The 25,236-nt window shown below is 50.1% G+C and overlaps 2 protein-coding genes across 2 annotated transcripts in view; one reads left to right on the forward strand and one right to left on the reverse strand.

Annotated features, from left to right (window-relative positions):
* Positions 1-6,465: 6,465 nt before the first annotated feature.
* On the reverse strand, positions 6,466-13,159 carry INA (internexin neuronal intermediate filament protein alpha). The gene is made up of 3 exons (XM_064716739.1): positions 11,954-13,159; positions 8,396-8,520; positions 6,466-7,835 (listed from the first exon to the last, which is right to left on the reverse strand). Exons 1-3 carry the CDS (start codon positions 12,884-12,886, stop codon positions 7,562-7,564), a joined length of 1,332 nt encoding a protein of 443 aa, XP_064572809.1. The 5' UTR covers positions 12,887-13,159; the 3' UTR covers positions 6,466-7,561.
* Positions 13,160-18,347: 5,188 nt separating this feature from the next.
* Positions 18,348-25,236, forward strand: part of NT5C2 (5'-nucleotidase, cytosolic II) — a 59,253-nt gene continuing 52,364 nt past the window's right edge. The window contains exon 1 of the mRNA XM_064716183.1: positions 18,348-18,421. The gene's annotated coding sequence lies outside the window, so the exon portion shown is untranslated. The remainder of the gene's footprint in view (positions 18,422-25,236) is intronic.

Here is a 25,236-nt window from a genome sequence, read left to right on the forward strand (position 1 = left end):
TATGTCAACCTCAGAATTATAGTAGATGATAGTGAAACTGCTGGATGTGCTCTGGGGTTGTTAGAATGACAAATTTCAATTAAGAGGCTGAATGGTGAAGGGTAATTCAATCCCAGAGTCTCCACTGGAGCTAAGTGTGGTATTGTTAGCTAGAGTAACATGAAATCTCTGGAACTCTCCTTTTAATGAGGATTTTGGTGAGAAATAGTTCAGTAAAGAAGTCAAGATGATTTTTCCACAGAAATACAGGAGAAATAATGGTGTGTAGTTAAAGGACCCCTTTGTTCATCAACAAGAACATCTTTTTGTGAAAGCCACCTCTCAGTTATTGTCTCTCATGTTTATGGCTTTTGTTCTCACGTCCCTGTGAACTGAATCTTTCTCTGCCATTGGAATCAAGGCATCTGGTTCAAATACTCAATATTGCCCCTTCCTTTGCCATTATCACTCAGGGGTTTGTTTTCAAATTTATAGCTCTGTGCTAAAAAGTCATTATCAGTATAGTCACATTTTACATTCAAATTCACCCTTAACCCTGACTTGAACTTTGCATCTACAGAAGGGCTCATGTGCAGAGTTTAACAGCTGTATAGAAACTGATAGTTAATTCAAATTAATGTCATTCTAGGATGCATTTGACTTGCATGGCCCCAAGAGGGCCGTGCTGCCACTGGCACTAATGTCAGTAAAAAAAAAAAAAAGCCTCCTGGATATCTTCAAAGGATTTTCCTGTAGGGTAAATCACATGCCAGCTAAAATGCTGAAGGCCAACACTTCCTTCTTCACCCTTTTGGTGCCTTGACGAGGAGGATTGAAGGCCTGTAGCCTGTGGTATTTTTGATATGAATGCTTAGTGACCTGTTATTTCCCTTTTGTCCACTTCTCTCCATTTCTTCCTCACCTGCCTTCAGAAAGTGTATTTTTAGCATCGTTTTCCTAGCTGAACATCCTGCTTTCTTTCACCTGAAGGCACTGATGTGTTCCTCCTCTGCAGTGCTGCGGGTCCCCTGGGGCACATCCTGTGCAGCAGGGTGACCTTTAGCTATTGCCAAGGCTGAGCTGAGGCTCTGTGGTTTCCTGCATAATCAGCCTGCTTGCTGTAAAATGTGCCAATCTTCTTTCAGCTCTCCTGCTGCTGTTTTATTTCTGTTGGTCTCCTTTTAACCTTGGCTTGCCTCCAGCCGCTTTTGGTCCTGATAGAGGAGCATCTGTAACAACAGGCCGTCTATGGGATGGCATCTCTGCCCTTGTGGGAGATGAGCCAGCCTTGTGCTCTGGAGTGAGGGAAGGTGTGCTTGGACTCATTCATTACTTTGCAGACACTATTGTTTCTTTACTTGATAATTCTGGTTTTCCTTTCTCATTGTCTTCTCAACAGCATCATGGCTAACACAGATCCTTATTAAATACTGCTTATAAATGCAGCATAATTCTCAGTTCTGTACAGACCTGCTAATTCCCAGCAAGAGGAGATGATCAGCCTTAGTTTCCAGATTTCTTATAAATGCAGAATCCATCTACAATCAAGTCATGAGCAGAATCACATTGGTTGCATTCTGCCTGTTTTCTTTGTGTTCAGGTTCAGTGTAAGAAGAAGATAAGGTTCAAGAGGCTGCTGAAATGTGCAGCTGAGCCCTCTAAGCAGAGGGGACCTGCAGTGGCCAGGGACAGCTGTCATTTATGTCCTGAACACAACAGTGCACCCAGCCTGGCTCTGCACTGCCACCAGACTGTGGCACACATGAGCCAGGGGAGCTCCTACAGCTCATTTTTGTAGTTGTGAAACAGCCAAAGAGTTTTATTGAAAAACCATTGAAGCTTGTCTAATACTAGTCCATGTTGAATTTATTTTCAGGGAATCATTAATCATTTATGTGCAATGACTTACATTAACACATTTTTAGCAGTCACTAGGAAAATTGCATCCCTGGCATTTCTGGTTTTACTTTTTATCAATGTGGAATATCATTTGTATGAAATTTGTGGTCAATACAAATGAGTGGAGAGATTCATTCTATTAAAAGATATAGGAGTTTTTATGTATTGCATGCCTTTCTTTTTAAAGAGTCGTCTCCATTAATCTTTTAAAATGCTCAATATAATGCACCAAGGGCCAGCCTGAGTGTTTAAGTTCTTTAAAATGTGCCTTTTAGGCTGTCATAAATATCTGCTCTGTCATAATTCTCCATCTGAGAGATGGAGAAGTGTTGCAAATGGTGCATTCTGTTCACTTCTGCTTTTTATTTGGTTTCTCCACCTTGTGGTTCTTCTGTAACACTAATTGGTTCAGCAAAAAGAGAAGCAAGGTGGCCACAAATGGAATTTTACCATGTTATCTTTAAGACACCCTTATTGAATGAGCCAGGGGATATTTACATTGACTGAGGTTTCAGAATGTTGCCATAGAAACAGGTTTAATCACTAGACAGGTCAAATTTTATTATTTTTGAGACAGAAATGGTAATCACATCTGAGGTGAAATACAATATTGATTGGCTGCCCTGCAACTGCAGAATTCTTACTGGAGCTGTGTCACTATCTTTACTGGTTTTGGATTTAATGTTAAACAGTGCATTTGTGTCAAATACAGCAGTGGTCTGCAAAAGAAATGTTTCCCAAAGAGGAAAAGAGAACTTGCATTTCCTAATTGTGTGGTAAAAGTCTATTTGGAAATGGAAGCTTAAAATGTCTGTTTTCTTCCAAAGGAAGCATTAACAGTAGAAAAGTGGGTGGTGGAGACTTGGCAAAGATTGAAAAAAATTGTGTGTTCCTGTGAGAGCTACTTTGGAGCCCCTGATGTTTAGGCATCCATAACCTCTGTCCTCTGAATGGATTTTCTGGTGTCCAGTAGGGGAAGCTCAGCTTCTCAGTCCATGAGGATGTGTCCCCTGCCTACCTGAGAGCCTGAAACTGAGAGGGGTTTGGTACCTTTGAGACTTCCAGTGCTCTCAAATGTGGCTGAAGTTAAGCTGATGAGCAGAAGAAATGATCAGGGGAGGATGTAGGGGGTAAAGAGGACATGGAGTCACAGTATGATCCTATAATCCTTGCTTCCTTAAGAATCTAGCCTTAATGTTTTGGCTGAATCATTTTGGCTTGCTTCAGGCATTCTTATTTACACATCTCTCAGGTCTCATTGGTAGACTAGGAATTTACTAATGAGGTGTCATATCTGGGGCTTAAGGCTTCTTTTTTTGCTTATTTTCTTTTTTTGCAATTCCACTGAAAATTCGCTTAAACTTAATGACATTCTGAGCCTCAATGCAAACCCTGTTTTTCAGTCTGATCTCAGCTTTTCCAAATGACATCTCCAAACAGTTTTTTCTTACAGACCACACTTGGGTTTGCATATGCATCATCTCAGGGAATGACTACGTGTCTGTCAGAGCATTTACAAGGCTGCTCTGGACATTGGAGAGCCAAGAACTTGTTTCTCCTTGTGCTCTCTGGCATGCAGGCAGGCAGCAGCTGCCTCTCAATCCAAAGGCAAAGGAGCAGAGTGACCCTGCTGTGCTAGGAATGGACTTTGGGCCTCTGTTCTTTTGGAACTGATACAGCACCTCAAGAGCTTTGCTGCCATCAGCAAGTGAATGTGTACCTGGGGCTCTGGAATTGCACTCTGGCATTTTCTGGGCATTTCCCTGCTGTCTAAGCAGATGTTTAACATGGACATGAACTCTGTTCTTTCTTCATGTTATGCTTTATGTCACTTCTGGCCAGCACAATGTCTGCTTCAACAAGAATGTAATTGCTTGTCACAGAGTTGCAGGCTCATCTCTGGTTGAGCTGGGGTTTGGATGAAGACCCCTGCACAATCTGCAGGAGTGCTTTCCCCTGGTCCCCAGCTCTGCAGCCCTTTGGCTCAGCTGGAAGTGCTGAAACAGGCCAGGGTCAATGAAAATTCTCCCACCTCACCCCAAGCCATGCCCTGTTTGGACATTGTGCTGCATTTGCCAAGGGATCCTTATTCCCACTGGCCTCTGAAGTCCTGCACGAATGAGCTGGCACTGCTTGTGCTATTTTGACACAAACTCTGCTTCCAAGTGTCAAAGCCCAGTGATGGGGACATTTTATCATTCAGAAACATCTGTTTGGCTGCTGTGTTAGGGCTCTGTGTTGGTCACTCACTGCAGGAAGTTCTTTATTCCTTAAAGAGGTGTCTGTGCCAAGAGCTGGCAAAGAGAGAGTTGGCTGGACTCAGCCAAAGGTGCCGGAAGAGACTCTGCTCTGAATTGCTTATTGATTCCTTCTTGCTGAATGACAGCATTCTTCCTCAGTCTGGAAAAGGAGATGTTTGCATTCCTGCCAAAGGGAAATTGGGGTTTGTGGGTATTTTTTTTCCTTTGGCTGCTTTTTCTTTGGCTTACTTTTTAATGAATTGCAGCATCTAGATAAGCGTCATTAGCAAAACTTCTCCGTGTGCAGCAGCTTTGTCTGTTTTCAAGGAGCTCTACATCTCCACTGGCATGCATGGGCCAGCATCTACATCCAGGGAAAAAACAAACAGCCAGGCCAGTGGTGGGAATTTGTCTCACTGTGTGGAAGCTCTCATTCTCCCCAGCATAAAGATGAAGGAAAGGCAGCACCATGGAGAAATAGCTGCGCTCTGCTGCTTCCTGAGCTGATGGTGCAGTCCATGTCCACAGTGCCTTTTATCCAAGAGGACCAGGTTTTATAGAGGTATGAATCTTTCAGCATCAGCAGTGTGACTCACTCCTTCCCTCTGGCAGCCTGGGTGTTTAACCCATTAAGAAAAATGGGACCACAAAGGAGGATTTATTGTCCTGTTCCAGCTTATGGTTTCACTGTAGAAGCCTTCTGGTGCATAAAAGCAGGCAGATAAAAGGAGGCACTCTGAAAAAGATAACACTGGAAAAGGAAGCCTGGATGGTGATAGAGGTCAGCATTGGCAATGTATTCAGCCAGGCCTGTCCCTCTTTGCTGTCATTATGTTTCTTATAAAGAAAAGGAGAGTGTAGATATGGGCCTCCCTGCCTGTTGTCCCTCTGTCTCCTCTGGAGTTTAACACCATGAGACATCACCAAACTTTTGCAGAGCTCCAGAAATGCAGGAAATCTCTGGGCTGGCCCTAACACTGCAGCCGTTTTCCAATATAGTTTCTTGTCCTTCCCACAGCTCCTCCGTCCTGCTCCACCACTGCAGCCCCTTCACATTGATATCACCAAAGTAAAATTCCCAGATTCATATTAGCATCCAGTTAGCTGAGCAAGCAGGAATTCTGACTGAGGATTGCGCTGGGAACAAAGGACAGGTCAGGCTGCTTGTGCTCAAGGGACAGAAAGCAGCAGAGCTGCAGAGTGTTTGGGATTCAGAGTACATTTCATTAGCTGTACAGTCACATCTGCATTTATTCCCCCTATGGACTGGGAGAAATACTGTGTGTTTGCATTTCCTAACTGACAGCTCAGCCAGGAGATATTTGGACATTTCTTGATCTTGTTTTATGTGCCAGTGCCTTGGACTTAACTCTGCAGGTGCTGGCTCCCCCAGGCTCTGCCTGGGCACCCCAAGTTGCTCTGTGCTGTTTTGCTGGAGGCTGCTGGGGAGCTGCACTGCTCCAGCCATGCCCTGGGACCCCTCCCCTGCCTCTGGAAGTGCCCCTTGCTTCACCCACCTGCAGGGTGGCCCTGCCTGGGGCTGTCTCCCCACAGTGAGCAGCCTGTCCGTGGTCCCCAGGGTTACCAGTGTGGCAGGATCAAGGTGTAGCTGTGCTACTCCTGGCCTGCAGCTCTGGTGGAGAAGGCTGTGACTGTCACTCTGTGTCCCTGGGGCTCTGGGGCAGATTCCCACGACATGGTGCAACAAAGCAGGAGTGGAAAGGCAACAGGACAGTGTGCTCTGGCAGAGCCACCCAGCAGGAGGCCGCCTGTGCTTTTTCCCTCTACAGGCACAGCTCAAGCAGAATGTGTGCATCTTCCAAATACAAACCACTGCTGGTCACAGCATTTGTAACTACTGAATTTACTGGGAGGTGGATGCACCCTCTGTTCCTCATCTGGTCTTGTGTAATTCACTTTATCTTCAATTGTGCAGGGAAAGCACGAGGCTGTTTCTAACCCCCGAGCACACAGGCAGTGTGGAGAGGAAATGACAGGTACCTTGGGACTGAGCTGTCAGGGGTGTGATGCAAATCACAGCCTCAGAGTCCATTTCCTGAGCAAATAAGGGTGCACTCGGCCGTGGCAGACCTTGATCCCTCAGCCAGCTGGCCATGAACTCTTCCACACAGCAGGGCCACCATGACAGGCACCTGGGGTGAGCCCCAGACAGGCCCCACTGCCCTCAGTGGGTCCAGCCTGACCTTCAACCCCAGCAGGAGGGGTTGGCAGCTGCACCCCAAGTTCTTTGCAGGGCCCAGAGGGACTGCTGGGCACAGGACCAGCCGAGGGCCAGACACCGACGCACGTTCACAAGATGACGCAGCAGCAAAGACAACGAAACAGCTCAGTTTGATCCACACAACTATTTCTTTTTTTAATTTTTAACTTGTGCCTTACAACAGAAGAGGAAAGAGTGCGAGCAAACAATTTGCTGGTTCCAGGAACTACTCTGGCAGCACCGTGAGGGCAGCGAGGTCTGGTGCTGACTGCCCGCCCTGCCAGGGCACTGACACACAACATGGCGGCTCCGGCTCTTGCAAAAGCGATCGCTGGCAATTTAAGGCATTGAAGGAAACTTATGGTTGTTAAATCCTATATCAAATTTGGCACACCTTGGAACAGCTAGAGCGGAGATAAGGATGCTTTGCGGGCTGGTGTTCAGGAGTCCTGCAGCTTCCCAGTGCTGGCTGGGGCACGATGCTAATCTAGGCACAGGGTATTCATATGAACACTGTGCAGCCCAACAAGGGGCCCTCAGACCCTCATATTTGGGAGACGGCAATGCCAAATGAGGTGGTGCCTTCACCTCCAGTGTAGCAGTCCCCTGACCTGTGCCTGCTGCTTATAAACGTGCCTGGCTTGACTAGTGCTGTCAGAAAACAAGATTTATCAGTACAAAGAAAAAGTAACATTCCTTATAGTTCAAAACATACGTGGCTGAGATCAGATGTCAGGTGCGGTTACAGTCCTGTATGGCTATTTCTGTGCTTCTAGGGTTAAAAGTGAATGGCTACCGTTTGAGGAGTGGGGAAGAGTTTAGCTGTACATGGATTTGGGTAATTGATGAAACTAGTTACAGTAAACATGTTGAGTTGTTTCCCTTCCCTCCCCGGAGTGCTGAATCAGCAGCCTTCGCAGCTGGCTGCCCCTCGCCCGCCGCAGGAGGAGAGAGGGAGCGTGTAACGAGTCCATGTGCCACCACCACAATGACCAACATGCATCTCTAGCTACCTGTCCTGTGTGCCCCCACCCCATTTAAAAGGGAGCAATGTGCCAAGCTCGGCCTCTGAGTGGCAGGACCCGCAAGGAAGCCATCCCTGGGTTTGCGTTTTTAAGGGAGGCTTCCTGCGAGCCCAGTGCAGCTTTGTGCCCAGAGGAGCAGTTTCAAGGCCGAGTGGAGACTGTTCCCCCTCAAATGCTTGTGAACAGGGTCCTGATGGTTACATCTTTGCATTGGCAAGGATTCCTCCATGCAGGTTTAACCTCCCTCTCTTCTTGACAGAGGTTATGGTCCCCTCAATCACCTCAGCCCTGCTGGATGATATTTTAGAGGTCACTTTAATAACCTCTCCTTGCTCCTCCTCTTTGAAGGACAGAGTAGAGGAACTAAAGCTCCTTGGCTGGAAGGAGTAAGTGGGGCTGGGGAGAGAATTGAGAGATGTAAGGCCGCCACTTCCCATGTTGAAGAGGGTCTCCTCTCCCTCCAGCAGCTTCCTGCAAGCACATCACAAGGGAAGAGGTTAGTATGGGGATGTGAAACACCTGCAAACCTTGAGAGCATGTTGTGCCCTGCAGGCAAGTCCAAGCCATCACCACAGGTCACACTGCACCATGAAACTGATTCAAAATCATATTTTGGTAAACCATTTCTGCAAGACTTGCAATATGGGGTACATGAGAGCAACTTTCTCCCTTCTTTCCTCTCCAGAAACACCAGGAAAATAAATACCCAAAGCACAGCCTTTTGCATCTACATTTAACTTTGCAAGAGAGACAAGTTTCCAACCCCAACTATGCCCATTAAAAATACTGCTTCTGGGATGGCTGAGGGAAGTGATTCACAGCTGCTGGAGCAAGGCAGGACACGGAGCCATGGCTGCTCCCCAGGCAGGAGTATGGCAGATCCAGGTGGGGGAGATGAACAACATGCTTGTGGTGCTCCTGTAGTGTGGACCCAAGTATTTGCTGGGCCCTTGAAAATACCCCAGCCTAGTGAGGGTCAGGGGATTGGGCTTGGGAAGTGCCCAGGTAGAGCAGGAGTAGAGCAGCCTTACCTGTAGGCAGCTATCTCGATATCAAGGGCCATCTTGACATTGAGCAGGTCTTGGTACTCCCTCAGGTGCCGAGCCATCTCATTTTTGGTGTTTCTCAGGTCATCTTCCAGCTGTCCAATGGTATCCTGCAAAGGCAAGGGTGCTCAGCCCTGTGTTTTGGAACAGGGACTTCTCCCTCAGTCCCAGTCTGCTTTCCCATTGTAGGGACAGGGAAGTTGCAATGGGCAGTTGATCCATGACAGCACATCCCACCAGGGGCTTGGGACCATGAAATGTCATGCTAGCAGGGATGAAGAAGCAGGCAGAGCACCAGGCCTGGCTTGTGAGTGTGTGCAATGGGGGAGGCTTTAGCCATTGATGGATTCATGTAGTTCCTATCTGCAGTGAGGTCTGTAAAATGAGCAAATAGTGCATGGTGGTGGGACCCCCAGTCCGGTGGGGGACAAGGCAGGCTGCTACAGAGGGAAGTTTTGGGTTTAAACTTCTTCAAGTAGAGGCAGTGCCTCAACAAGACAAGTGAAAGCACCCTGCACTGCAGCAGCAGAGAACAAAGGCTGCAGTTTGCATCTGCAGGGCTTAAGAAGGGTTGGGACATGCTTCCAGGAGGTGGAAGGAGAGGGTGCTGCTGCCAGGGGTCCCCTCCAGGCGGGGAAGTCTGTCACCTTCCTGAGAAAATGCCTCAGAGCCTCAAAGTGGGGGATTCTGAATGCAGGGGAGATTACAGAGACAAGGGTCTGCCCTGCAAGAGCTCATCTGGACAAGTGTCCTCCTAGCATCCTTCCTGTCAGCTTTGCCCTGCCTTTTGTCCCTAACCAGTTCTACCTGTGATGTGGAGGACTCAAAGGCTAGAATTCCTGCTAACAAAGGAGACTAATGTTTTATTCTATTTTCTCTCAGAAAACAAGCAGTCTGTATTTTTCCTGCATGCATCTAGGTATCTAAATAGCAGCTTGAAAGCAGTGAAACCTGCTCCCATAAGGCTCTTCCCAATCAGGTTTCCTGCTGCCAGCTGCCCCACTGTGCCACCAGAGGAACGTGATTTGGAACAGGAATGAGTCAGCAGTTTGCACTGAAGCCACAATGTAGCTCTGCCTACAGAGCCCTGCAATGGCCACCGCCAACCTCCACTCTCCTGCATCCCCTCCCAGAGCCAGGACTTTGCAATTGCTTCCAGATCCTCTGCTCCAGCAAGCAATCTTTGTCCTGCCACATCATCCTCATCTTGTCCCCATCCCATTCCTATCACATCCCCAGCTTCCTCTCCTGCCTAGCCTCCCTCGTGGACAGTGCAGAGACAGTGAAAGCAGGTGGGGCTGCCCAAGGAGCAGGGAGCTGTGCTGACCCTGCTGCAGTGGGCCCTGTTTGAGCAGAGCCCCTCAGGGCAGCAGCTCATCCTGACTGCAGCACAGAGCATGGCACTGTCGGGTTAGCTGGGCACAGCCTGCCTTGCAGGATGTGATTTAGGAGCCATGGTTCCATGTGGTCTCTGCTGTGACCTGTGCTGCCCTGACCATTTTCCACAGCAAAATATCTGCAAGAGGCTGTGTCTCTGAGGAGTGCATTGGGGCAGTTCATCAACTGAGAAGCTGCAGGACATGGCTGCTGCTGCTGTAGAGGTTAAAGCCTCTGCTCTGATGCAGACAGACTGCTGCTGTGCCCAGCCAGGGCGGGAGGGAATGACTTGAGTGGATCCCCACCCTGGACAGCTCCACTCTTGCTACTGGGACTCTTTGTGCCTCCAGCCCTCCTCCCTCTGCCTATAGTCCACATTAGCAAAAAGCTCTTTCAAAACTGATTGTCCTTGTTCCTGTTCTGCACCTCTCTTCCACAACCCAGCTCAGCCAGCTGGTAGAACAAAAATCCCTCCTCACACCACTGCAAACCTGTCCTCTAACAAAAAGCTCTTGCATGTTGGTTCAGATTTAACTGGGCAGCCCACAATTATAAAGACATCTCCTTTAGCAGGATCATTTCAAAAGCTCAGACAATAGAAATATTCTCTTTTAAGACACACTTCCAACCTTTTCCACTGTTTGCAGCCAAGGAAATTACTTATTTGATACACACACACATTGCTCAATGGAATTTTAAGTATTGCTACACATAAAGTAGATCCTGAGGGTCATATGGAAAAGCACTGCTATGCTGTCACTAAAACAATTTCAATTATGGTGCTATTTAATCCAGTTGCTTAATTTTTTCCCCCCAATTGATGGGCTGCTCCCAGGATCCCTCTTTCACATGACATCAAAATTATTTAAGAAGATTACTGTGTATAATGTTTTCACTATGAATAATATTTTATATTGCCTATTTCCACAAAAATTGTTGAAGACCACCTCAACTATTCAGGAAGCTTGCAAGCAGTTTAGAACTAAGTCACGAATCCTAGAGCGCCTGGCAAAATTTGGCCTTGGAAATGACAAGGCATTACTTGAGTCCTCCATGTATGATTAAAGCAGTTGTTTCAGTATTTAGAAGGAAATGGCTTGATTTAGAAACCACAGATAATTTAACAGCCATATAATAGAACAATCTCATAATTCGTTTTATTATATATCATGAACATTTCCCTGTAGCAAGAAAATGTGGCAATACTGCAGTAATGGAATAAGAGCTATGGAGCACTTAGTGTCTGCCTCTCATGAGTCTTTCCACAGCCATAAAAAATGGTGAGATGTGTCTGCAAGGCCAGACTTAACCTTTGCAGAGCTCCAATTTCTGCAGTCCAGGTGCCAAGAGTGAGGCCACAGGGCAAAGGGCCAAGCCTGGGCAGACAGCTTCGAGGAATTGCCCACAATGATGTGTAGGCAATTTTGGACCTGATCCTTAAGGGACAGGGACGGATCGATGTCCCAAACAGCACTACAGCATGTGGGATGTCCCCTGCGGGAAGGGAGCATTGGAAGGAGTGTGCTGGCCTGCTTCCCCAGAATCTGCCCTTTGGGGTTTTGCCTCTGGATAAAGGGTGAAGGCAGCAGGCAATGCCGTGGTGGGGCAGGATCTCTGTGCAGGGCAGAGAGGCACAATGCTGGGTGGTGGGAAGGCGGCAGGGATGCCTGGCGCTGCGCAGCGCTGCAGGGGCACCGCCTGCATGGGTGGTGCTGCACAAGGCAAGAGGGATGGGGGCCGTTCCGTGCCGAGGGTGTTTGTGTGGTGCAGCACCGATCGGGACAGCGCGGGCGATGGTGCTGAGCGATGTGGGGCAGGGGGGCACCGCATGGCACCGGGTGGTTCCAGCGCTGCACAGAACTGCGGGAGGGGCTGCTGCAGGGGACAGAGCTGCGCTGCAGCACTTCTCAGGCTGCAGCGATGCTCAGCGCTGCACAGGACCAGGGGAGGGAGAGTGCAGGGACGCGGGTACCGGTGCAGCACCGCGCCGGGTGTTGGCGTGGGATGAGATTCCCGGTGCTACACTTCACAGGGGGTGGCAGCAGGGATGGAGGAGCCGACTGGTGCGGATGGCGAGGGAGGAGGATGCTCGGTGCCGCCCAGTGCCCGGCGCTGCCCGGTGCCAGGGGAGGGCACAGTGACTGTTCCCGGCGCCGCCTGGCTCACCTGCAGGCCGGCGGCCTCGGCGTTGTGCCGCTCCTCCAGCTCCTGCAGCTGCCTCTCCAGGGACTGGTGAGCGCCGCGCAGGCTCTCCATCTCCACCAGGCGCGCCTGGAGCTGGCGGCGGCACTCGCCGGCCTCCCGGCGGCTAGCGCGCACGGCCTCCTGGCTGCGGGCCGCCCGTTCGTGCAGGCGGGCGCAGCGGGCGCGGTACCAGTCCTCGGCCGCCTGCAGGTTGCGGGCCGCCAGCGCCTCGTACTGAGCGCGCAGCTCCCGCAGCGCCGCGGCCAGGTCGGGCCGCGGGGCCGGCGGCGGGGCCGCGGCCGGGAGCGCGGCGCCCAGCTCGGCGAGGTGCTCGGCGTGGGCGCTGCGCATCGCTGCCAGCTCCTCCTGCAGCGCCTCCGCCCGCCGCTCCAGATCGGCGCTGGCGCGGGAGGCCGCCTCGGCCGCCTGCTGCCGGGAGCGCAGCGCCCGCTCCGCCTCGGCGCGGCTCCGCGCCTCCTCCTCGCAGCGGGCCCGCAGCCGCTGCGTCTCCTCGGCCAGACGGGCCCGCTCCAGCGCCGCCTGCGCCCGCTCCCCGTGCGCCTCCTCCAGCCGGGCGCGCAGGGCGCGCAGCTCCCCGCCCAGCAGCTGCCCCAGCCGGCGCGGCTCGTCCGAGCGCTGCCGCAGCGCCGCCAGCTCCGCAGCCAGCGCCCGGTTCCGCTCCTCCAGCGCCCGCACCCGCTCAATGTACCCGGAGAAGCGCTCGTTGAGGCCCTGCAGCTGCTCCTTCTCGCTGCCCCGCGCCCGCCGCGGCTCCGCGCCGCGCTCCCGGAGCGCCTCCGGCTCCGTGCCCGGGCGCGCCCACCGGCCCGCCAGCATCTCCGTGCGCCGCGGGGACCCCGCGAAGAGGTGGCGATAGGAAGCGGCCAGCGCCGCCGGCTCCGCGCTGTAGCTCATGGCGGCGGAGGGGCACCGGCGGCGGTGCCGGAGCTTATGTACGGCGGGGCGGAGCGCGGCGCGGAGGGGGCGCGGGGCGGAGCGCTCCGACGGGGAGGGGGCCCGGTGCGGTGCGGTGCCGTGCCGTGCCGTGCCCCGTGCGGTGCGGTTCCGTTCGGTTCGCGGTGAGCGGTACGCGGTGCAGTGCGGTACGCGGTGCCCGGTGAGCGGTGCCGCCGCGGCAGGAGGCGACAGGAGCTGTCCGTGCGCCGCGGTGCTGAAGGGCTGTGGCAGCGGGCGGGGCACGGGGCGGGACGGACGGATAGACGGACGGATGGATGGATGTGGGGAGAGACGTGTGTGGGGTCACACGGTCACACGGACGCAGAAGGAGCATGCAAACATACGCAGGCGTATGGACGAGGTCACACGCACACAAAGGGACAGATGGATGCACAGGCATGGGAAAAGGGTCAGGTGCATTCACCGTAAGACACGCGTTCGCATGCTCGGAGCCAGAGAGACAAAGAGGCAAACAGCCGTTCAGAGAGACACACAGATGCACGGGCAAGGAGAGGCAGAAAGGAAGAGAGACAGAAGGAATCAGGCAGAAATGGGCAGGTGGAGAGAGAGAGTCAGGCAGGCACCCAGAGAGACAAAAGACAGACAGACATACATGTGCACACACACACACACCAATCACTCCTGCTGGGGTATCCCCAGCTGTCCCCTCCAATGCTCTAGGGAAGCTGTGCTGTGCATGTGTCTGGGCTGAAGGTGTCCTGGGGACTTGGTTCCAGCCCCTCTTCTCTGATGAGGACCAGGGTGTCTATGTCTGTGTGGGATCTCCTTGGGATGGGGATGGGGATTGTTGGGGTGCAGAGTTGGGAGTACGCCTGGAGGAGGGTGAGACCAGGACAAAGACTGATAATGGTCAGTCCAGATGTAACACAGGTGACACACAGGGAGGGTTTTGCCTTCAGGTTGTTTGCCAGGAACTGAAGCACTTCACTTTCCCTACTGTCCATTCAAGCAGGCTGGGCCCTCCCACTCACTAGAGTTTGCTGGGAGTACCCAGGGCTGTATCACTGACAGGAAGGGGGGAACATGCACACCCCACCTCCAGGCCAAGTGCACTGCCTGCACCCCAGTGCAGGACCTCCAAGAGACCAGTGAGAAGTGACTGATTCTGGGAGCAGCAGCACAAAGTATAGCTATGAGATGGAAAAACAACTTAATTTTGATCTAAGTGTGAGAAACATGGGTGAAATGAGCAAATATTTGGATCCTGTCCCCTGCTGTGCATCTCTACGGCACAAAAATCTGCACTAATGTCCTGTTCCTCTACTCCACTTATCCCTGTGTGTTCTCACAGGTGACCAGAGGACAGCATGAGGGAGTTCCAGCAAATGAGCAGGGAGAAAACAGACAAGCCATGGCTGGCATTGAAGACAGCTGTGACTTGCAAAAGAGCTGTTGCTGGGGTTGAGCAATACCTTCAGTGCAGGTAGCTCGATGTGCAGCTGCAGTGTGAGCTGCATGCTTGCATCATCCGAGCAGCTCAGGTTTTGATGGCAGAGCATCTCAGGCAGAGAGCCTTGGCACAGGTGTGGCTGCCAGCTATCCTCGCCCTGGCCTGGGCTGCCTGGCTCAGACTGCCAGGGCTGAAATCCCCCTCTTGGTCTGTTTTTTTACCCAGGTATTTCACATACTCCTCACACACAAGTGTGAGGAGTATGTGAAATACCTCAGTGTCTCCTACTCTGCATTACAATATCCTAAGTCAGGGTTTACTACTGCAAGTAACTGATCACAGAACTGAGAAGTTTCCTGCTCTGCTTTGTTCTGTGTGTGGCATTGCTTTGTTGACTTTGCTCTGATGCTTATTGCTAATGATAGAGGCTTCTGTGGTTCTCTTTGCCATGGAAAAGCGGAGTGCAGCTTACCCTGGCTTCCTCACTCATGCTGTTTCAGCACTGCCACACATACGTACCCTAACAGCTGAGTTAGGAGTGTCACAGTCTCCTCCAGCACATGAACTACAAGGTAGTAGAAGTAGAAGTAGAAGTAGAAGTAGAAGTAGAAGTAGAATTAGAAGTAGAAGTAGAAGTAGAAGTGGAAGTAGAAGTCTTTCCATGTGGAAAGACCCTGGGATAAAATCCCTTTGTCTCCAGGAAAGAAGTCAAGATGTTCTGACATCATTTACACACCCCCCAGGAGCTGCATGAAACACCTGAGACCTGTGCCAGTTGCTGGTGAGACTGCTGGAACTCTGTGGCTGAATGAGCACAAGGGATCAGAGTCGCTAAGCTACAGTGAGCGCTGCTGTCCTGCAGAACAAGGCTGGGACTCCAAGGCTGCAGAAAAGCTGAAAAAAGCTGAAAAGCATGTCAGATCTGAAACAAGATGACAAGCTGGACAAGTGGGCACAAACCAAAAGCACAGCAAGTACCTGTGATGTGTTCAGCATCAGGAAACCTTGACACTGAGTAACTGTTGCGACACAAACACATGGCATCAGGGGGAGATTTATGAGGATAGAAAACAAACAGGAAACCAAAGAGAAGCAGTCCCATAGCTAAGGACTGTGCACCAATGAAACAACAATGGGTTGTATTAGGGATTAAATTACCCAGGACCATTTCATACCTCCTAGTTACTGCAAAAATCAAGTCTTGCATGTGAGACAGCAGGAGGACTCCTTAAATCTCTGTGATACTCTCCACACAGCATCTGCCTGCTGATGAGGCTCACTAAACCATTATCTCTTGAGCTGCAATCTGCCTGGGCTTGTGAGTCACAGGGAAAAGCCACCCTCTGAGCTGTGCACACATGGCAGTGGGACACACACCTCCTGGCCAGCACAGCACATGAAACTAAAGCTCTGGGCATCTGCTTCACCACCCAGCCTCACCACAGCAGCTTCAAGGGAGGGAAATGCTTGCCAGCAGTGGGAAAAAGGCAAATCCCAGTGTCTTCCAGGAAGCTGCTGCCAGATCTCCTGTGGCACAGGTGGGTCTGGCCCCCTGCAGGAGGGAGAGCTCTCTGGGTCAGGGCAGCAAAGTCACGGAGAAAACATGTAAGTGCTAAACACACATGTGAAGAGGACGGAGGCATTTGCTTAATTGCACACACACAAACACACTAACAAAAGTAGGAAAATGGCTGTACTGGATCCCTCTAACTCAGGAGTGTGTTTCTCACAGTAGGAGATTCATGCTTCTTTGGTATAACTTCTCTGGTTCTGTCTGTCTGCAGCTCTGGGGCTCCCCAGACAGCAGTCACCTCTCTGTTTACTGGCCCTTATCTAATCAGTGCAAGTTCACGTCCTGCGTGCCATTGTGCTCTGCAATCCACAATTTGATAATGCACTCTATGAGAAAACATCTTTTTCATGTTTCAGAATGGCTGCCAGCTAATTTCATTCTATGTCCCTGTCTTGTGGAACACAGTGGAAAAGCTGGGATACAATTTCTCCCCACCTACCTCCCTGTGCAGAATTTTGCAGACCTCTACCTTACCCCACTTCACCTCTTTCCTAGGATGAAAGGATTTTGTCTATTTCATTTTCCTTCACAGAAAAGCCATTTCAGATTTTTAGTCATCCTTGTTGGCTTCAGTGAGTCTTCTGGGATTATGTGTTGGAAAGACAGACAGACATTTCAGGACGGGCCCTGCCATGAGGATGCATGGAAATGACAAATACAGGTGGCTGCATCTCCAAGTAAAAACTCTTGTTTGGGGGCCCGGTGCAGGTGCTGTGAGATGTCCCAGGGTATTGGGAAGTGCAGGCTGAGCTTCCCTGTGAGAGTACCTCCCTGCCAGAGGCTTGGCACCAAAAATGGACTTTGCTACAGCCACAACTAATAGTTCTGCTGCTGTTGGGTGTTTCCCCTTGGAAGGGGATGGATCAAGGCTGACAGAGCCTGGAGAGGTACAATGGGCCAAGTCAGCAAAACCCTGCCCAGCTGTGTGTCCTGTGCCAGAGGGTGGTGGCACAGCCTTATCAGCCAGAGCAGAGTGGAGGGCAGTAGGAAAAGCTGAGGGAGTCCTCGGGGAGATGAAGGAAGCATCATGGCAGTGGGGACAGGAGAGCTGCTGCCAGTGTGAGGCAGACATTCCCAGCCTCTGGCTACCATTGAGGCATGGAAAAGGAGATTGAATGAGTGTTCCAGGGGCTTGGCACAGCAGAGTGGGCCTGGATGAGGTGGGGTAGATGGATGCCTGCCATCACCCTTGTTGCTGGCAGGGATCAACCTGAGGTGGCCAGAATTCCAATGTGAGACCTTTTCCAGCCCTCCAGGGTCAGGAAAAACAGACAGAAAAGGTGAGGCTTATTTTGCTGGAGAGGGTTGTTTTGCTCTGAGCTTTCTGTGGTGGTGCTGACCCAGCATGGCACAACTTGGGGGCACCACTGGCAGTTTCTGCTCTGCACAATGATCCCTCAGTCTGTCCAACCTAGTGGCCGTGCCTGAAGGTATGAGGGATGTAGCCTGTGCTCACAGTAGATGGGGATGGAACATGCCTGCCCATTGCTGTGGTCACTGTCCCCCAAGCCCCCAGCCATCACTCCCTGCCACCTCAACTGCTTGGGGACCTCCTCACCACCCTCCTGACAGCAGACAGGGCACACACTGACCCCAGCCTTGTCCCAGTCTGCACTGCAGACACACTCCCCAAAGTATCAATGATTAATCACTTTTTAACTAAAGCTCTGGCTCTCTCAGACATTGTGGAGCTCAAAAATAAATGAACATTGTGCAACATGGGGAGCTGATGTCAAAGTAGAGTGACTAGGTTTTTATTTGATACTGAAGCCCATGCTTCCTTAAGCTGCTAGCTCAAGGTATTGTAAACTCAATGGCAAACTAAGACAAAGTAACAGATTTTGAAAATGAGCATTATGTGGTACAGCAATGCAGGGGCTGGCTGACAGAACTGTGGGAGCTCAGGCAGGCCAGGGAGGTGCAGGCCGGGGGGTGCAGCCCCAGAGATTTTGTGTGGAGCGATGCCAGGCCTGGAGGAGGCTGCTGAGGAAGGGCTGTGTGGTTGTTCTGTGAATTGCCACACTGAATCACAGAATTGTTAGGGTTGGAACAGACCTCTGGAGATCTTCCAATCCCTCCCCTGACAAGGCAGGGTCCATGTGACATAAGGACCCGTGGTTTAGTTATGGCTATTGCTCCTTGTCCTATCACTGGGCACCACTGAGAAGAGCCTGGCACCATCCTCTTGGCACCCGCCTTTGAGAGGCATCTATGCATTGACGAGTCCCCCTCTCAGTCTCCCTTCTCCAGGCCGAACAGGCCGAGCTCCCGCAATGTGTCCCTCACGGGGTCCGGCCCGCACTCCCCTCACGCTCGCTGCCGGTTCGGCACTTTGCCGACGCTCCCTGGGCCGCGGCCCGTGCGGCCGCCGCGGGGCTCGCACACTGCCCGCGCTCCCTGCCGCCGGGCGGGCGGGGCGGGGCGGGGCGCGGGCGGCGCCTGCGCAGTGCGGGCGGCGCGGGCGCTGCGGCAGTTGGTGCGGGGCAGTTCCACCCGAGCGCGGCGCGAGGTGAGAGCGGCCGCGGGCGCGCGCGGCGGGTGCGGGGAGCGCGCGAGGGACGGGAGCGCGCGCGGTGCGGGTGCGCGCCGGGGGCCGCCGGGGCGGGCGGCGGGGGAGGCAGCGCCCCCTCCCTCGGGCGCGCGCTCCGGTGAGGGGGGTGCCGAGCCCGCGGCCGGGGCTGGGGCTGGGGCGGCGCGGGGAGACCCCCGGGACAGCGCCCGCCTCTGGTCCGCCCTGCCCCGGCACCCGCCGCTGCCCCGTCCCGCCCCGGGCGGGGCAGCCCCCGGCCGTGCCTCAGCCCCCCGAGCTGCCCCTGGCCGTGACAGGGCGGCGATTCCGTGCCCGCTCCGCCGGCCGAGCCCCGGGCACGGTGTGTGTGAGCAGGGCCGGGGCCGGCGCCCGGTGCCTCCGTTTCCGCTTTCCTTCCGCCCCACGTGGAGCGGAGGGTCCCGGCGGCGCCTTCCCGCCCGCAGGGCTCCCCGGGGCGGCGGCCGCCCGGCCGGGAGAAGCGCGGAGCGAGCGGCGCGGGGCCGGGCAGCCGGGGCTCGGGGCGGGGGCTCGCTGTCAGCGCTCCGCTCCGTTCCGTTCCGTTCGAGTTGCTCTTGGCAGTCCGACTGTGACAGGCTGGAGCTGATAACCCAAAGCCAGGAGCGAGGCACCAAGTAAATAAATAAATAAAACAAACCAGTGCAAGGTTGCTTTCCTCGCATTTTGCTTACTCTTTTTTTTTTTTAATCCCTTCTTGCATGCCAAAAATAATGTTGCAAAATGTATGATGGAAACAAACCTACACTGGTTCTCTGATAGACCAGATGACTTTATACGACAGTAATGCTTCTTGTAGCACAGGCAGTTTTGAAAATTCCTGGAACCACCGAGATTATGAAACGCTCAAGTTTATTCCCTTGCTTAAGTGTTGTTAAAGGCTACCAAGCTGGATGTTAAGGCTCCTCTTTGACGTGGTCTTGAGAACATTCCTCCCAAGCCATAATCGCTCATGTTCTAAAATATTTCTTTTAGTTCTGTAAGATTTATTGTTTGAACATCAAAGATTGCGAAATACTCTCTAAGTAGTCACTTAAAAACGTCTCCCTGTCAGTTTAGAGTAACATCGTCACCAGCTGAAATGTATTGGTCCAAATACTCATTTGTCACTAGTGCTGCGTGGTTTCGCTGAAAACCAGAAAGAAAACGCAAAACTGCATTTTGATCTTCGGTTCAAGTGCTGAATTTGTGGTTCCAGCAGTGAGCAAAAACCCCAGTGCTTTACATGCAAATCAATCAGCTTAGCTCAGGAAGTCTGCCACTGTCCCTGTCAGCCCGTGTCATCCTAAACATATTTTTGAGTGGACCTGCTATTTAAAATAATCTATTGCCATTAGTCCAGAGTCCAAAGGATCATTCAGGAACCTGCTGGTTTGATTAACAGCAGTTGGGGTTTGTTCAAGCATAGACGTGGTTGCATTATATAGCACAATACAACCTTTACTCTGTACAGCGTCATTCAAACAAATTGTATGGCAAATGCACCACCGAACTGCGCTTAGAATGCTCCATTGAATAAAGTACAATTGCAGAGAGAAATGGGGAGAAAAGCTGTAAGAATGGGAGAGATGTTTTCAGCTGAGGTTTGAAATTAGCAGCCCGTTAGTATATTTGCACTGGTAGCAGTAGTGTTATACGATGATTCTGGGATGTACGCTAGCGAAAATCAGACTCAGGCTGAAACTTTCCCAGGCAGATTTCCAGTTCGTAGGCAATTTTTAATCATCGTAACGATGATGATAATAATATCCCCCTAGAACTGTCACTCCTTGTCATGTTTGATTCCTAATATAACTTGAAGAGAAAGCTAATAGACCCTTATTAAAATCACTAGAAATATTTATCCTAGACTTTTTTAACTTTCAGAGGTTTTTTTTTTTAACAGACAGCTTAGTCTGGTTTTTACTGGTAAACATTGTGGTATTGTGCTTTTTGGGGAACACTGAAAGGAGTGGTTTATTTCCTTCAAAAATATACAAGTATATTAATACAAGTATATTATTTTTGCATTGGAAGAAGGGAAGCAAACTCTTAGAATACAGTGTTTAAATGATGCTTATTGAAAAAACAGCTTTATTTAATCGCATCATAACTGTTACTTGCAGTTCAGCTTAATAAAATAATGCTTGTGGAAAAGTGTTGGGTGGGTGGGTGAGCTGTTGCAGTGTGAGCTGTTATCTGGGGATGGTGCAGGCTGGCTGCAGAGCAGGTCTGGTGCTCCAGGACAAGCTGAGAGGGAGTGCAGCCTTTGAATCCTGCAGGAATTGTAGATACTGACTTGCCAGGAGGTGCAGGAAGAAGGGCTGACCACAGCTCTTCCCTGAAAACCTTGAGCAAGAGACAGAATTGCAGTCACACTCAGTGAACCCATCATTCTGTGGGCATTTTGAGTTAGGAGGTGGTGGAGGTTGTGCTGTGGTGGTTCAGTAGCGTGGAATTTGCCATTGCTTGGGCACTGGTGACAATCCTACACAGAGCAGCGTTACCACAGAGAAGCTGCTTGGCCTGGGGAAAGTGGATTAATGGTCTCCAGCCAGGCTGCAGTGGAAAGTTGTCATAGGAACTGGCTCACTGTTCTGCAGGCCTGTGCCTTGTCTTCACTCCTTGGAAAGAACACCTCGGTAACCAATCACCTCAGGGTAGGAAATGCTCCTGTGCAAAGCCGTGAGGAGAGCAGGGCAGCTGGCTCCACCAAGGGAAACTGAGGGCAGGGCTGTACCCAGCAGGGCACAGCCTGGGTGCTGTGCCGTGGGATGAGCTCACAGCGCCTGCTCTGCCCCAGATCCCTGCCGGGGGGTGGCCCACAAACACTGGGTGTCCTGACAGAAAACAGCTGTGGCTTCTTCAGCTGTGAGAGAAAACTGAACAGAATGTGCCCAGGAGGGGAAGCCTTGCCTGGCTCTTTGGGATGTAATTGGGAAGAGATGTTTCCAAGTCAGTGCACGGGAATTCCTCACTTATTTTCTGTACTGCATCTACTTTTAAAATTTTGTTTATTTAGTGTAAGCAGCACAAATATAATTTAAATTGTTATTTGAAATGCCACAATCCGAGTCTTCAAGAGTTGGCTATTCTGTGCTGAATCTTATTATTTATGAGTATATTTGAAAAGCACATTGATATAAATATTTCCTATTTTAAAATGTCTGTTTTGTGATAGTAAAGAAATTACTGTGTCATGATTATGATACTTGTAGCAATGAGCTGTATTTTGTTTTTTAATCATTATGACTTACTAACTGGAATGGTTCCTAAAACCTGGGACTGTGCACTCTACACAGAGATCACATGTGTAACATGAATCTGCTTCTTTGACACAACTGCAGAGGGAATCCAGCATATACAATAAATAGAACTTTATGTATAGTAAACAGACCTTAACCAAATCTGGAAAAAATTGCATTGGTTTTTAAGGTAGCCACTGTAAGCAGTTGATAATCTAGACCTGCCTACATAAATGTAGTCACTAAGTCTCATGCATGGGTTTGCAGGGCTAAAAAGGTGCTGTGGAGACCTGCCTGTATGAAGCCGTATTAGGAGAAGTACATTTTTTATATGTCAGTATGAGATCGAGGAGGGACCCTGAGTAATTCAGCCTAAAAAACCCACAGCAGTCTGTTATTACCTGAATGTGTAACAGTGTGTGCACCACACTCTACAGTCAAAAGCAGATTTGCTCTTATTTCCTGGACAGGTGGGTCCCCAGACACAGGAGCAGTGAGTGGCTATGTGCCAGAACTCTTAAGTCCTGTCACTTTTTCAAGTCTGGTACAGCATGGTAGAGCTTAATCTTGTGGCTTGCTGGTGATCTTAAGTTACCCTCTGGGCATGAATACCTGCTGTGGGATTTACCAGCACAGTCAGCCCTTTTTTGATTGTTTCACCAGAGACACCATTGTGACTAAACTGGGGCGGTTGGAGACCCACAGTGATCATCTGCATGCTTCTCTTAACAACCAGGGAAGAAAACAAGTGGGTTCTTACCCTGTGCATCATACCAGCTCAAAGTGACTTAAGTTCTGCAAAGGTGTGAGTCCATCAGCTGTGGAGAGCAGGAGCCACAGTAATGAGACACCTACAGTAATGATGCTGGGACTGAAACCTGTTGGCTTCTCTTTTGAAACTGAAAAATGTGTGGGCAGAGCTTCTGTAGGTGGGTGGAAGGAGAAAGGGAGGTCCAAGGAGATGTGATTCTTCTGAGATTGGAAGGTGGCTCCAAAGTGAAGTTAGTAGAAACAGATGTGCAGAACAATGTGCTCTAGTGCAGCTCATGTTGTACCCAGCCTGTAAATAGGAAGGCACTTGTGGTCGTCACTATAACTGCCATTCCAGCGCTTTTCACCACAAGTGATTTATTTAAAAACAAAAGCTCCTTGAAGTCATTTTGTGGTCCAAACTTAGCTTAATTTAGTTATGAAGTATTCACAGCTCCTAGCTATGTTTCAGATGTTTTCAAAGACTTGCTATTTTGCTTATGTGCTTACTACAAGATTACCATTGAACCTTGCTTGGCAGAGTTGGTTCAGAGGAAGGGATAAACCAGAAAGTTCCTGTACATATTTCTGCAGGAGGCTCTGAGGTGGAGTGGTTTTCCACTGTGTATTTAAGAGTGGGCTTTTGGATTAGCTGGCTTTGACCCAGGCCTTGTAGTTCTCCCTGTTAACATTGGCATAATAGATAAAACTCTTAAGACACATTCGTGCTAGATTTTCATGAAGTAACTTCTCATTGAACTGTCCAGGAAGGTACGCTTCCCCAAAATATTTTCCAACTGGGGTGGTCCAGTTGTGGTGGCCAGATCTGGATTGTGAGCCCTTCTGGGAGGGCTGTCCCCCTCTTGTGTGAGCTGCTGCCTTTTCCCTGGCAGCAGCTGCTGCCTGCACTGCTGTGGTAGGAGCAGCTGCATCCCAGCTGTGTCCATCAGGCCCAGGAGAACAGTTTGACTGCACTGTTCAGGCAGTGTTTGCTGCTGAAATCAGTATTCCTTATCTCCTTTGGAGAACGTTAGCTGTGGGTGGGAATCAGCTCATACTTTACTGCTTGGACCAGGCTCCTCTTGGCATTTGCATCAAATGCAGTGTGTCTGGCCATGGTGTATAACAAGGGAAACTTTGTAGTCAGTTTGTAAAGTAACCTGTAAAGGATGGTAAATTCAGAAGGCTGAAGATGGTTTAGCATAAAGCACCGTGAGTTCTCTAGACTAGCTGAAATCTGCTGGTGTTTGGGTTGATTCAGTCGGTGGTGAGTTACATATAGGCATGCACAATGAATAATTAGGAACATGAGGTCAGACAAGAGCATGTGAGTATTCTGCTCTTACAAACCCAAAAGAGGTCTGAGGTTTATGCCAGAGCTTTGTAATCATAACATGGCAATTACCAATAACAACATCTAAGAATAAGTGCTAGCAAGGGGCAGGCATAGGTAATTTTGGAAGTCAGTAAATAGAACAGTTACAATCAAAAATAAATAATCTTTTAATGTTGATTTTGTTTGCTTTCTCTGTCTCCAAGATACCTTTTTTCCCCCCAAAGAAATAGCTAAACATGTTGGCAAAGGTATTTCAGATGTTTCTCTCTGATCTTTTTGAATGTTACAAAGCAATTTCATTTCAAGACTATGCAAAGATGTATGTGGCCTTTGAAGTCACAGGAAAGGGCTGTAAAATTTGGTCCCAAATGTCCTCGTAAATCATGTCCTTTCTGACACTCTATGCAGTATTCCCTGAGAGCTTTTAAGAACAGATGCCCATAGTAGCTACATAATTATTTCTGTTTTATTGCTTGTTCAGTTCCTAGTGTTACTCTCATGTTACTCTCTGCATTTTCTTTTAGGTCAGGATCGGTTCATTCCCTAAAGGAAAAAACAGATCAGGTGACCATAAATTGCAGGTGCTCTGGGCATCACTTAACTCGAGACTGACCCTGGAAACTGCTCTTCCAGTTTAGTTCCTGTAGCTTTCTCATCATTGAATACCAGTGGCTGAGTGAAGCTGGAAAGAGGAATTTAGCATAGAGGCAAGCCAGACTGGTAAATCATCTGTTAGTTCTGCTGTTTGGAAACTGAGGCAGGAGTCAAATTTCATTTTCCGCTTCATGCCGCAGTTATCAGTTGGTGCATCAGTGATGTTTAAGAGCAGGTCAGCAAGACAGCCTGTCTTGAGTCTTTCGGTGTTTGGGGATCCTGCATTTCCCCATTGCTTACCTTTGTTAACAAAAAAAAAAAAAAAAATTGGAAAGAGTTTTACTTGCTGTGATCTGAGGTGAAGTGTCCATCAATAATTTGGGGACATCTGATCAGAATAACACTGCAGCCTTTCTAAGAGTTAATTAAAAACACATTTGCAATCTAACCTTTCCTTTTTTTTTTTTTTTTTTCTTGTGATAAGAGATTAGGTAGGTTCTTAACCTCTTGTTTTACATGTGTTTTAACTTCTCTTTCAATATTGCACTGCCAGTTTTATGAGCCAAGGCCAAAATACTCTGCTTGCTAAACTTGAGCAATCAGGAGGGAACAGATGATGAAAAACTAACAGTGTTTTACTCATCTACCACTCATTTTTCTTCACAGACATGTAGAGAGTAGATATTAACAAAGACAGTAATAAAACTCGCTGTGAGGCCCCATAAATCAATGTGTACTGGTGGGGTCAGGAACAAATATTGGAAAGGTTAGAACATGCAGAGAACTGTGTTCCCGTGTTGTGACGCTCAGAGCAAGGCTGGGGATTTTTCATTTGCTGATTTGAAAGCAATCAGGAGGAGGCTTTGTGCTGGCTG

The sequence above is a fragment of the Zonotrichia leucophrys genome, chromosome 6, assembly GCF_028769735.1.
Source record: "Zonotrichia leucophrys gambelii isolate GWCS_2022_RI chromosome 6, RI_Zleu_2.0, whole genome shotgun sequence".
Taxonomy (NCBI): Eukaryota; Metazoa; Chordata; class Aves; order Passeriformes; family Passerellidae; genus Zonotrichia; species Zonotrichia leucophrys.

What these genes read in the sequence shown, in the direction of transcription:
- INA (XM_064716739.1), bottom strand. Translation starts at nt 12,886, where the DNA reads ATGAGCTACAGCGCGGAGCCGGCGGCGCTGGCCGCTTCCTATCGCCAC. An exon ending in CCGAGGCCGCCGGCCTGCAG is followed by an intron (nt 8,521 to 11,953) that starts GTGAGCCAGGCG and finishes TTGCCTTTGCAG; the next exon opens with GATACCATTGGACAGCTGGA. An exon ending in ATCGAGATAGCTGCCTACAG is followed by an intron (nt 7,836 to 8,395) that starts GTAAGGCTGCTC and finishes ATGTGCTTGCAG; the next exon opens with GAAGCTGCTGGAGGGAGAGG.